The sequence below is a fragment of the Tupaia chinensis genome, unplaced genomic scaffold (genome assembly GCF_000334495.1).
Source record: "Tupaia chinensis unplaced genomic scaffold, TupChi_1.0 Scaffold148091_1, whole genome shotgun sequence".
NCBI lineage: Eukaryota > Metazoa > Chordata > Mammalia > Scandentia > Tupaiidae > Tupaia > Tupaia belangeri.
In genome coordinates, this window is record NW_006207942.1 from 204,218 (window position 1) to 218,138 (window position 13,921).

The 13,921-nt window shown below is 47.4% G+C and overlaps 2 protein-coding genes across 3 annotated transcripts in view; both read right to left on the reverse strand.

The window, feature by feature from the left end:
- The window catches only part of IQSEC2 (IQ motif and Sec7 domain ArfGEF 2), a 20,460-nt gene extending 19,973 nt beyond the window's left edge, over positions 1-487 (reverse strand). The window contains exon 1 of one of the 2 annotated variants that reach the window (XM_014584887.1): positions 354-478. In XM_014584887.1, the coding sequence (XP_014440373.1) occupies positions 354-379 (26 nt within the window). In that variant the 5' untranslated portion in view covers positions 380-478. Of the gene's footprint in view, positions 1-353 lie in introns of both variants that reach the window. The other variant, XM_027768955.1, reaches the window with a different exon arrangement.
- The window catches only part of LOC102488968 (IQ motif and SEC7 domain-containing protein 2), a 103,751-nt gene that overhangs the window by 55,362 nt on the left and 34,468 nt on the right, over positions 1-13,921 (reverse strand). Inside the window, 1 exon segment of the mRNA XM_027768956.1 lies at positions 11,084-11,113. Within this exon segment, the coding sequence (XP_027624757.1) occupies positions 11,084-11,113 (30 nt within the window).

Here is a 13,921-nt window from a genome sequence, read left to right on the forward strand (position 1 = left end):
GCCACGCCGGCTCTTGAAGAGTTGGTAACAGAAGCTCTCAGTGGCTTCAAGAGCAGCTGAAGCCCTACCCTGCCCTGCCAGGCCAGCAAACCAGGACAGTCCTTAAGCTCACCCCTCACTGTTCACAGACTGTGCTGCTCAGGGCCCCAGCATTCTTACAGAACTGGGTACCCTGATGCCTATGAGCTTGTCCACTTGAACCTGCTCCCTCCCCCAAACCAAAGGCCTGCAAAAGTCAAAGAGGGGAGCCAGGAACCAGGAAGCCAGAAGGCTGCTGAATCAGCAGCACAGGGAGTGGGTCCAGGATTAAGCAGGAAGTAAGGGGGGCAAGGCTTCGGGGCCCAAGATCCTACCTGCTGCTCTTCCCGGGAGGCTCCATGGATCTGGACCTGCCCAAGGGCAAGCCCCTTGGCCCAGCGGTGCCTCCACCGTGTCACCACCCCTTCCTCCCCAGCCCTTCCCTAGAAGGAGGAACCAAGGAGGCGGGGCCAGGCCAGCTGGGCTGTAGGCCAGACTGCAACTGGAAACTTTGCTCCTTTCCCAGCTCCCCCAGGAGGGCTGGGAACTCCTCCTAAGAGGAAGTGGCCTGGAGAGCTCACAGATACTCCTCTAAGCCAAACCCTGCCGGCTCACTGTGTGCCCTTCCACTGGACTCTCCCCACACACCCTGTCGAGTTTGGGTCATTAGTCCTATTCTAGAGGGAAAACTGAGATGGAAAAAGGTTAAGTAATACCACTAGTAACTGACTAAACCCCACTATTACGACCCGGTATGGCCATACCCCAAATCAGAATCTGTTGCCTCAGCCATATCACTGCCCCATGAACATAGTAACCTCTCAATAGAAGCTTTCCCCAGACATCCTCATTTCCAGCACAATTAAGTAAACTATGTTAAGGAGTTCTGCGGCAGTCCATATTAGTAAAATTCAAATCACTCATTTGGGGATATCAAGATGCAGCCCTGGTCAATATTCTTACCACTAAAATATGCTCCCACTCTTTTCTGTGTCATTTTCTAGATCATCTATGAGATATGCTCCATGAAGAGAAAAACAAAAATCGACAAATGGCACTTATTGCCCAGCCTGGTTTTACAGAAGGGGAAATCAAGGCCTTACAGAGAAGATGAGTCTGATAAAAGTTCATACGGCACATCAGAATGAATCTAGGCATTTTGGCTCCATACCTACCTACAACCCTAATCTTTCTGTCCTTTATGTGGCTAAAACATGTGTCTTTTATGTGGGAAAAGGAGAGGATTTGTAGGGTTAGAACCATGTGGGTCTCCTGAAGTGTACTGCAGATCCAGCTCAGAGCACTCCTTTCCTTGCCTGGCCCCAGAGCCCAGGCCCCTGGCTGTTCTGAGCAGAAGGCAGCCCTGGGAGGGGCCAGGGGGCCAGTGATCTAGAAGGAATAGGAGCTGACAGGCAACAGGCCAGCCTTCCTGCCTTCCTGCTGGGGCAGCTGGTTCCTCTCAAGAAAGCCAAAGCTGCTGAAAGAGAGGCTGGCCCTCTGGACTACCACAAGGTTAGCATTTAGGACCCTTTATGGCCTCTTCTCCCTCTGTTCACCTACTAAAGCCCTGGTTCTCAGGGATCTGGCCTCAGCCCCTGCATTTTTTTTTAACTCTCCCTGAGCAACTCTCTGAGCTCCTGCAACAGCTTCTCTTGATATCCCTTTTCAGTCATCACCCCAAGAACTGAATCTCTGGCTCAGTCCTTCCTCTTAGCCTGGCAGGAGATGAGAGACAGAAATTCTAGTCCTGGCTCTAAGGCTGATGCTGTGTGACCTTGGGCAAGCCCCTTTTCCTATCTGGTGAAGCAAAGGACTTACATTTTGGTGCCTGGTAAAACTGGGTACAAGTCCTGGCTGTACTACAATACTTTTTGATTGAATAACTCCTCTGAGGCTCAGATTGTTCATTTATAAAAGAGGAGAAGCAATTCCTACCTCACAGGTTCTTGTTAGGATTCAGTGAGACAAAGTATGGAGATGATAAAGAGTCTCAGCTTGAGCATGAGAAAGTCAGACTCTTCTCCTAGGAAGGTAGGTGAGACCTGTAAGAAGCTTGTTTACAGGTTCTGAGTGGGAAGATTTCTAGGGAACTATCCCTTAACCTAGGGAACTATCCCTTAACCTGCAGCCATTTTTTTGATTCAGACGTATCTGAGCACGTTGTGTAGACTCATGTGATGACTCCCAGGGGCTGGAGGAAGGTGGGAAGGACTTAAAGGTTGACCCAGCCACAGGGCACTGGCAGTCCATTACTTATTTATTCAACAGATAATGAGGACAGGCGCTGTGCCAGGTGCTGGGTATGGTAGTGAGTAGGGACAGGCAATGCCCTGCTCTCACGGTGCTTATATCCAAGTAAGAGGAGACAAACATTCACCTACTAATGGAATTAAAATGAGCCAAAAAAAAATGGAGAGAACAGAGGGAGAATGTTCCAGACAGAGGAAACCCTGAAGATAGTATTCCCAGGAACTGCCAAGAGGCCAATGTAGCTGAGTAGAAAAAGCTAAAGGGTAAGAGGTGAGATTAGAGATAGAGGAAGGGGTCTGATTATGCAGAGCCTTGGAGGCTACCACAAACATTTGCATATTTATATGAAGAGTGATTTGGAAGCCTATGGTTTGTGGATAGGCAAAGGGGGGAATGGAGAGTATCCCTAAAGTTACATGAAAAATACTGATTTCTGGCTTTCATCAGATCCTTAGATAGGTTTATGATCCCAAAGGGGTAAAAAAAATCATATGAGAAAGCTTCTCATATGATTCTACTCACTAAATGTCTACTATGACCTAGTGACAGGCATCCTAGAACCTTCTGTGAGTTAGCCCCATCCCTCACCTCCAGCTAATCTCAGCCTTACCCCATCTTCAACCTGTACCCCACCTGGACAGAAGTCCTTGTAATTCTTGGCCACACTCTGCCACTCCATGCCTCACCTTCACCTGTGCTGTCCCTCTGTGTCCCAACTGCCACCTCCCATCTGGCTAGATCTCCTTTGACCTTCAAAAGTCATCTGGAGGCTGTGCCCCCTGGGAACTTGCTCTGACCCCACTTAGGCAGGATGGGTCACTTTCCTATGTTCTCCCCTGCTCTTCTTTCAGTTAGCTTCTCTCAACAATGTCTGTTCACATGCTTGTTGCCCCTTCTTGACTGGGAGCTCTATGTGGACAACTTAGTGTCCCCAGCATCCAGCACAGGCACCTGGTCACATATATTGGTGTCTTGTTCATCCCAGTATCCTCAGCATACAGCATGAGCACCTGGTCACACATATTGGTGGGAGACATACAAAGAGGTGGAGGCTGCAGCATGGGCTAGCAGACACTAGAGGGCACTGTGGCTACTAGAATCTCCTGCCTGGTGCCAACCAGGCACCCAAATGATTCCAGGAGCCCAGGAAGCTTGGAAATTTTGCCGCTGGGTCCTGCAGCATCTCAGCTCAGAGCATTAACTAATCAGGGTCCCCATTCACACTTCCCAGTATTTTTTTTGCCCCCATTCCAGACCATTTCTCCTGACAGTCCTATGTCACTGCAGATACAGCTTTAGTTCTGCACAAATGCAGTGCCAGATACCCCTCCCACAGCTCTGCCTTGCAACTCTCCACTTCATTTTGCCCTGCCCCAACTGTCCTCTGGATAACTTCTACCCATCCTCTAAGTCTCAGCTTAAATGTCAGCTTGGTGAAGCCTCCCTGGCAAACCCTCAGCTGGGTTTTAGTATACTTTGAGGTACTCCCACAGCACCCTACACTTCCCTGGTAATTGTCTGGAATTGTGTTTCCTCTTCTATTCCTCAACCAGAGGGTGGGCTTCATCAGAGCAGGGCTTACTGCTTTATTATTCATCAGGGATCAACCACATTTAGCAGAGTCTGGCCCATTGTAGGCACTCGATAAATTGTCCCAGGATGAGGGAATGGATGGATGGATAGATGAATGGACAACTTTGGGCAAGTCACCTTACCTCTATGAGTTTCAGTTTCTCAACCTGTAAATTATCCCTGCTTGGCAGGGTGGCTACAAGAATTAAAGAGAACATGTGTCAAGTGCTCAGAGACAGTACCTGATATATAGGTAGATATTTTCTAAATGAAAGTAATTATTAATATTTGGAATAGTTTTTAAAAAAAGGGAGAGGCCATCAGGTGGCATGGTGGTTAAGGCGCTGGACTCCAAATTATTCATCCGTGGTTCAAGTCCCAGACCTAGTGACTTGCTTTCTCATGTTCTTTCTCTCTTTCTCTCTCTGGTAAGCATGTGTACCCTATAACAAATATTTACAAAGTAATAATAATAATAATTAATAAATGATTCTTTTTAAAAAATAAAGAGGCAGAGGAAATGAAGGAGATTCTGCCCTGAGCCTAGGATAATCTCTCCCACTTTAGGTTGACCATTTATATATGGAAGACGATTTTAATAGCAATAATATGACTGTCATTTTTATTAAAAATAACAATAGCATCTAGTATGACAGGCCAGAAACAGGGAGTCCCTGAGAAAGTGATAAGAAGCCTCCAAACTCAGCCAGAGGATGTGAGGCCAGGGCTGAGGGCATCACCCCTGCATCTGGAGAACACTCTGTGGGCATCACCCCTGTGTCTGGAGAACTGTCATTACTGGCACAACTGGTTCCAAACTCTACTCATAGGTGAAAATTTGTCTAAGGGGGTCATTAATTCCCTCTGTAATTAATGTAAAAACTGCAGGGTTTGTATTAATGGAAAAGTAAGCTCAAGCATCAAGCTGATAATATTGATAATGCATGCTTATAATTATATACTGCAGATAACCATAAATTCAGTCACCGCACTAATAAAAAATAAAAATTACTGAAGTGATCAAGAACTTAGAAGCTTTGTCATCACTAGCATTATACCAGTTGTTCTGAGGCTATGAATATCACCACAAACTGGTAGCAATGGTAATACTTGCTGTGCATTTAAGAGCTATGTCGGCATAAAATAGGGGAGTTTTTAGATAAAAACAGCCTTTTAAAAAAAATGTAACAGTATGAAAAATAAAAACATAGTGAGCAAAAGTCGTCTTATAATAAAACAAGGGACCAGATTGACAGATGAACAATCTTACAATGATGGGGTTCTGGGTGGACTACCCCACAGGCTCTGACCTCACTTGTATACATAAAAACTGGGCTCACTGTAGAAGAAACACCAAGTGCCAAAAATATTCCTCTCTATCCTCACCCACTCCTGACAGAATCGACTCCCACCTACAGCCCCTTGATGCCTTGTGTTTCCACAGGCTAGACAGAATCACTGCAGGCAAGCTGCAGGTGGAGCCTGAAGCTGGAAAATCATGTTGCTTCCAGGTTGGCCGCCATGTTAGGCCACGTAAAAGCAAAGGGAGCCAGTCCAGACAGAGGAATTCATGAAAAAGAGATGATAGGTGCTGGGCAAGCTGTGAGAGATGGAAAGAGGTGAGACATAAGCCCAGCAGACACAGAGAGAGAGAGAGCAGTCTTAGTCCCTGAATTCCTGGTTCCACTTCCAGTTAGCATGAGGCCTGGCTGTATTTCATTTACTGTTTTTAAATTCTGTGCGAGGTAGCCTCACAATAGTCCCCCACCCCCACCTTCCACCCTTTATTCTTAAGCTAGTTTGAGTGGGCTTCTGTTCTCTGCAACAAAATGTACCCAGACTAAGACAAGTGAAAACTGGGAATATAAGTGTAGGGCTTGCATAAGCAAAAACGCATAAAGAACACTTGTGTAGCAAGGGATGAACGCAATTACATGGCATTTTTGTGTGTTCACGAAAATGCTCCCTCATTTCCTGACACGTGCTACCATAGCCATGCACACACATGGTGACATTCAGTGACACACAGAAACAAATGCAGCAAGAACCAGATATACTCATATGCAGGCACCCTGATATGCACGGACATGCACCAGCATGCACTGTTGCCCCGCACTCTTCACAGCTCCACTGCCATAGAGCCTCCCCAACATGCGGAACGCACAAACACAGTGGTGCTGCCATAGGCTCTGGACAGGAGTTGAAGTTTGACTGGGCTCTGCGGTGCCCCTTCCCAGCTACTAAGTGACTCATCCCCAGGGCTGCTAATTAAAGCCAGGACAGAGGGGACAGAGGCAAGCGGAGGGAAGAGAGAGAAGGCAAGTTTATTTTGGTGCCAACCAGGCAGTCAGCCAGATTAGGGGTCACCCACTTCCTGGAGCTGGGCCAAGCAGGGGTAGGAGAACACAGAGAAGAAAGGGAGGGGAAGAGGAACCTCTTATCCCTTTTCACCCCTCTAGAACTTCCTGGAAAGGTGCTTCCTTTGGGAAAATTATCCCAACTCCCTGTACCAACCTCCTTCTCTGCGCCATTGCTAGAATCTAGTTCTACTGCCCTCGTAATGCTTGCCCTTCAAGACTGGCTGTCTACCTCATTATCACACTTCTATTTGGGCTTGCCAAAGCTGGCTCATCTGTATCTGCAGCAACCGCAGACTGGGAGCACCTCATGGGCAGGAACCCAGTTGCCCACTTCCAGCCCTCCATGGATCACACAACACAGGCCGTCTACACAGGGAATGTTCTGTACATACTTCTGGAATACAATCAGGTTAACGCAGGGAAAATGTTATGATAACAGATCTAATGGTCTGGCTTCTGATCATAACTCATAACTCTACAATGAGAGAAATTATTTGAGCTCTCTGGGTTCATTCATCTGTAAATGACAAAAAGAAAAAAACAAAAGGAAAAGAAATAAAAGAAAAGCCCTATAGGACTACTGTGAAGATTAAATGAGAGAATATAGGTAAATTACCAAGCATGGTACCTGGCACACAATAGCTCTAGCCATCAATCAGGAGGTGCTGCTGTTTCTGCTGATAATTATGATGCTAAATCAGACACATGCCACAGGCCTAGGGTAGGAGCAATTACATGGAGCCAAGTTCCAAACTATGTAGCTCCACCACATAGTGCTTGGGGAACCTCAGACAAGTCATGTAAACACTCATAGAATCGTCTCATATGTAAAATGGGATTCACAATATGACACCATAGATTTCCTGCAAAGATTTGAGCCTGTCAACCGTCCTGTACGGAGAGCCCAGCTCACAGAAGTGACTCAATGAATTACAGCAGTGATTACTAAGGACAGCATGAGGAACTCAGATTTTTGGAACCAGAGAAGCCCAAGAGGAAAGAAGCCGTCAGGGTGGACAAGCACAGCCAGGGCAGGTGCCCAGAGTGGGTGGGGCAGGAGTTGGGCCCCCCAGAGTCAGAGAGCATTTAGTAGGGAGTAAGTGACGAGGTTCCAGGCAAAGGAAATGGTCAGAAGAGAGAGCTGGAAAGGGTGGGCAATGGGTTGAACTTACAAGAGATGGCATAGGAGGAAAAAGATGGGCAAAGCTGGGGTGGCTCTGGGGACTAGTGAAGTCTTAGACATGTGGTTGGGGAAGCCAGGGAAGGTATGTAAGGTCTCAGCTATCCCAGATTGCCAGGAGGTCAAAACAAGGACGAATCTCAGAGATTATTTAATCCAAACTGTGGTCGGACAGATGGGAGCACCGAGACCCAGAGTGGGAGGCCTCCTCTGGGAACAGAGCCAGCAATGGCTCCTCCTCCCACTTCTCCTCCCTGAATGCAGAGGCTCTGTTGCCATGGGGACATCCCTGGCTCACTGGTGTCAGGGGCTCCCCTACTCCCTCCCTCCTTTCCTAGCAACAGGCCACTCCTCCAGCTCTCATTCTTGCATGCCTAGCACCCCTAGCCTGGTCCCCAGAGCCCCTGAATTCTAGCCTGACCTTCACTGTGGTGGCAGCAGCTATAGCAGTGCCTCTAAGGTTGGGCCTCCTTTCTTCTGGTGAAAGTCTCTATCAGCCCTTCCTGCCCTTCTTTGTTTTCAAGTTCTACACTTCACGTTTTTCCAGCCTGAGTCTACAGTATCTGACAGTGGATTGGGTTAGGGCAGAGTGGTGCATGTTACAATTTGGTGATACACTATTTTATGCTGAACATGACTTTGCTTTAAGTTTTCTCAACAATCTAGAGAAGTTGGAATTATTGTTTCCATTTTACCAATGAGAAAATAAGGACCAAGGCTGACTTTGCAAAGAGGACACAGCTAGGAAGCAAGTTCTGTTGACAGCTAGCTTTGTTAACTTCAGCCATGGCGAGGGCCTCTTTAGACCTTGGCTTAAGGTGCCTTTACATTTGACAACTTCCCATGGATCTACAGGAAGCCCAGGCAACTTCTTCTGCCCACAGCCCTCCCCATCACCAGCTGTTCAGCTCTAATTAGTTTCCACACTTCCTCTGGCACCCCATACTTAGAAGCCCTCGGGCCTGGGCCGTGCCACAGGTGGTTGGCAATCCACCCACCCTGCTAACTCCTTGCTGTTCAGTTTCCACAATAGCTGAGGCCCAGGCCCTCTCCCTGGAGTTTCTTGTACCCTCCTAACCCTCCTGTCTACCCTATACCCACACACACGTGTGCACTTAGATGAGAAAACTAGGGTCTCAAGGGACAAACACATTTGTCCAGTCATGTAACTACAAAGTGACTTAACCCAAAACAGAGCCCTTTGCTTGGATCCAAAGTTTTTCCATCTCTGTGCTACAGAGCCTTGCCTCTCTCCCCCAACTTTCTCTTGCTTGCCATGGCTCACATTCTGCCTCCACAGACCCATATACACTGCCCGCTCTAGGAGGCTCTCCCTGGCCCCTAACTGGAGCAAGCACATGGACTTATATGTGAGGCCCAAGAACAACCAGAGAGGGCCCTCTTCACCCCCTACCTCAGCTACCCTGGTCTCAAGTGTCTTCCCCCCATGTTTGCACAGTCTGTCCTCACATGTACTACACTTTAGACCTTTCCCACAGCCTGAATCTGACCCTTGCCTTTCCGACTGTTGAATCCTCAAGGCCTCCTTGACCGTGGGCCCAGAATGGATGTCAAGAAGCATATCTGAGTAAATCAAATGCTGGCTTTGGAACCAGACAGCCCAGGGTATGAGTCCAAGTGATGCTACCCTGCCCATTGCTCTTCTTTCCTTGGGCAAAGCACTAACCATCTGGACCTCATTTTCCTTGACTATAAATCAAGGCTCATAATCAATGCCTAATAGGGTTGTTGTGAGCATTAACTAAGATCATATTCAGAGTTCTTAGTATGCAAGGAACTAATGATAACTGCTATGATTACTAATATTGGGTTGTCGGAAAAGTCATGACTTATTTTTCTATGTTTTCTATGTAAAAATGTGTCATGACTTTTCTACAACTCAATATTAGGATGAGGATGATTACTATTATCTGCAAGGCTGTCAAGAGCTCCCATAGTGATAGTATGGGCAGAGCTACAAGCTCGGTGCCAAGCAGACCTGGGTTTGAATCGTGGCTCAGCCATATATTAGTTGTGTGGCTATAAGCGAAACCCATAACCACCCTGAGCCTCAGTTTCCTCAATTGTAAAACAATGATGATAATAAGGTGAGCCCAGGTTCCACCTACAGTGTCACTGGGAGGATCAAACAAAAGAAAATCCCTGACAACTTCTGTACGTTGTAAAGGTCCAATGTATGTCATCATAGGACACATGATTATGCTCGCTATTAAATATCCTGAGCTGTAGGTCCCAGGAACTCCCCTGCAGGGAAGAACTGAAAACTACAGACACTTTCAGTCTGGTTCCTCAACAAGTAGCAGGTACATCATCAGAAATGCCTGTGGGATCCTTGTGCTCAGAGTCAGCCCAGGTTGCCTTGTTCCAAACCCACAGTGGGACAGTGAGATCCATGTCCTTTGCTAGACAAATGTCTTCCTAAGTGCTAGGACAAGCTGTGTTCATGCTATTTTCCTTGGCTGCATGCTGGGACTAATTATGTCTCATCACAGACCCCTTGATTGAATACTGGGACTGTGTTCATTACACTCCCTTGCTTTAATGCTAGCCTCAGTGTCATCAATGCTCCAGCTCCTATCTTGGCCTTGGGCATCAGTGTGTTCAACCCAGGGCCATTGCCTAGTATGCTAGAACAGACTGTGTCTCATGAGACAACTTTGTGTGTAAAATAGCATCCTCTATCCCCAGCTCAGATCCACTGCCTGAATTATAAGACCTGGGCTACTATGTATGGTCAGGTAAATTGTGCCCTGTGCAAGGGGTCACAAGCCAAGGGGCACAAATGGGGCCAATACCCAACCCATGCTATGGTCACCAACACTAGTGAGGGTGGCCAAGAGAAAAGGGAACATTTTTCTAAGCGACCCACTTAAAGGGTATGTCCTAAATGGGACCTACTGTTTTTATCCCACACCTCTGCTGCCTGGGCCCATCTCACCTCAGAGGCCCATTCCATAGCCTCCAGCCTGGATGCTAAGACTGATTGCGCCCTACCCTGAATTCCCAGTCATTCTCATATAGTCCCTAGACTTGACACTTCTGCTTTCATGAAGCTTCCGACAAGTTAAGGCCTGGAAATGCAACAAAACTGTCTCTACCCCAGGTTTACTTCAGCCTCCTCAAGTGGCAGATTGATCACACCTTTAAAACTTACTGAAGCTTATAAACTATTTTTTTAACCAAGCATGAAAAAAAACTTTTAACTTGTCACCATCATGTGTATTTCCAGTGTCTAAAATGTATCACACCTAAAGTCTGTCCAAATCCCACTACTCAGGGATGGCACGGTTCAGTGTAAAACACAAATGTTAGACCAGGGAGGCCCAGCATCTATTTGTACCCTCTTTTCCGGGAGGAGAAGGAGGAAAAGGTCCCGAGTCCAGAGCTGACCTCTCTGGAGAATGGCTTTCACATCTGGCAACTCTCATGACTCTAATCAGTGTACAAGCACCAGAGCCAGCTAGGGTTGGAAAGACTGAGGAATAGTCTTCAACTCCCAACCAATGCCACTTTCACCCTGCCCTCTCACTTCCCTCCATACCCACCCCTACTACCAATGGGGGTAAAAAAAACATTGATTTGGCCCCTACCCCGGCCCATGAATCCCAAAATAACTAACCAGAGGCCCCCACCGAGGCCCCGTCCCATTTCCCAACTACTACTAAAGAAAGCAGGTACTGACCTGACTGTTCTGGAATTCTCACCATCAGATCTGAAAGGGAAACAGAAACAAACAAACAAACAAACACACAAACAAAAAACACAGTTAGCATGTGTGCTCTGCTCTTCCTCTCCCCCTACCCTAGGTAATGGACTTGAGGCCTATTATACATTATGAACATGAGGAGAAGGGTATTTCATGCAGACAGAACAGCAAGTGCAAGGACATGAGATGGCAAAGTGGCTATGCAGTTGACAGGCCAGAGAGGAAGACAGTGTGGTCAGGATGGGGCAGAGTAGTTGGAGGTGAGGCCAAAGAGGTAGCAGGAATCAACTGCATAGGGCCTGGTGGATTACAGCAAGGAGTGTGGCTTTCCCTGGAGTGGCCTAAGAGGTAGCCTGCAGCTTTGGGTGGGGAAAAGCTCAAGATCTGAACACAGTGAGACCCAGACTTAGGTATGGCTCTGCAACTTACCAGTTCTATGACCTGGGCAAGTCACTTCACCTCTCTGAGACTGAGCCTCAGTCTCCCTCTTTGTAAGATGAGGCCAGGGCTGTTGGGATGATTAAGCCCTTTGGAACCCGGTAGACAAATGCCAGGTATTATTAACAACATAGAAGAGCTTTGCCAATTGTCTGGTCCAACCTGCTTATTTTCCAGATGAAGATGAGGTTGAGAGGGCCAGTGAGTCAACCGCAGGCTCCTTTCTACTATACTGTGTTCCCTTCTTCATTGTGAGGCCTCTCAGAGGCAAAGGAATGGTAAGAGAAAAGAACGGAGTGGGGGCCAGCTCCAGAGGGAACAAAGGGGATGAGTGAGATTGAGCCATACCCCCTCTTCTCACTACTCCCTTACCCCCAGCGGAAGCTTGTGTGTGTGTGTAGGGGAGGGACACAGTATGGTGGAACAAATGAGTTGGAGCAGGGAAATGGAGGAAGGAGGACCAGGAACTTGGAAGTGGGAGAGTTAGTGGCCTTCATCTCCCCTCTTTGTCTTCCTTCCTCCCTCTTCAAATCAGGCTGCCTGCCCTCTTCTAGGCTGGGCTGCAAAGGAGACAGAGATGAACATATCATAGGCTCTGTCTTCAGCTGAGAAAACCAAGACACAACCTTAATGAGGGCAGTTTCCATCAGAGGGATACAAAGGGAAGGGAGGTGGACCTCAGAAGAGAGTGTTTGTTGAGTGAATGGAAACCTCACCAGTGAGGTGGGGCAGGCAAGCATCAGGGTGTTGGAATTCAGTCAGTGGGTGAGTATCACACTTCCAATCCTACCACATACTAACCATATAATCCTGTTGGAGGTGGGGCAGCAGCAAGAACCCCTCCCCTCATGGGGTGGCTGTGAGGCTTGGCCTAGCACAGTGCCTGGTACATGGGATATGCTTAGCCAGTGACAGTGGTACCATCCTTTAGCCCTTTCAGCTCCCTAAAGGGACAGAGGACTGGGGCCCCAGAGCACCTTATCAGTTATTAAAACTTTCCATCTCACCGTGCAGCTACAAGATTGCTTCTGAGGCTTGGCCCAATTATTCTCAGATACCATGTCAGAGGAGCTAAACTGCAATGACTCTCCAACTGCTTACAGAATCAAGGCCAAGCCCCTCGGCCTCTCTCTAACACTAAATCTCTGCTCTAGGCAGGCTGGTTTCCTCACCATATACTTCCCCTTAAACCTTCAGCCCACGTTTATTCTGTCTACTGTATACCAGGTCTAGTCAGGAATACAGTTCCTTAAGGAGCTCACAGACTGGCCTCTTTCCCCACTCTACTTCGGTTTCTTTTTTCTTTTTTGAGAGGTTTTTGCTATAGGGTGCGTGTGCTCACGAGAAAGACAGAGAGAGACAGAGAGCTAGAAAGCGAGAAATCACTCCCCAAAAGGGATGGCCATGCCGCAATCCCTTCTCCTCCAGTCTCCTCTCGGGATCTTGGGCATGCACACACACGTGCCCGGCATGAGTTTAAGCCACCGGGTCTGGGACTTGAACTGTGGTCGACTACGTGGGAGTCCAGCGACATAGCCATTACACTAACTGCTGGTCCCTACTTTGGTTTTAAGCAACGTATAGAATCACTTCTGCCATTCATCATCACAAACAATCATTGAAGACCTACATACCAGGCATAGTGCTAGGCCTTCTTCATTATCTCTTTGATCTTGCAAATTGGGAATTATTCATCCAATTTTAAGATGAAAAAACTGAGACTTGGGGAGGTTTTTTTTTTTAGAGGTTTTTGCTATCCCAATTTTAAGATGATAAAGCTGAGACTTGGGGAGATTTTTTTTTTTAGAGGTTTTTGCTATAGGGTGCGTGCGCTCGCCAGACAGATAGAAAGAGACAGAGAGATAGAAAGCGAGAAATCACCCCCCAGGGGGGATGGCCACGCTGCAGTCCCTTCTCCTCCACTCTCCTCTTGGGATCTTGGGCACGCACGCACATGCGCCCGGCGTGAGTTTTAAGCCACCGGGTCTGGGACGCAAACCGCGGTCGACTACGTGGGCGTCCAGTGACATAGCCATTACGCTAACTGCTGGTCCCAGAGACTCGGGGAGATTGAAATGAATTGCCCAAGATCATTTGACTAGTGAAGCCTAGTGTGAACCCCCAATTCTCAAGCCCTTACTATTACTCTCCACTGTGCTGGGCACATATACATGATAAAGGTGAATTCCGTCATCTTCATTGCTCAATATCAAGCCAGAGAGGTATTGGTAGACCCTTCCTCTCTCCAGTGCTCTTTCTTCTTCTTTTTTTTTTTCAATTTATTTATTTGCATTCATTCACTGTATATCATTACAGCATACAAAGTGAGATTTTCCATCCAGAGTACACTGTATATTGTCTCAATCAAGCACATCA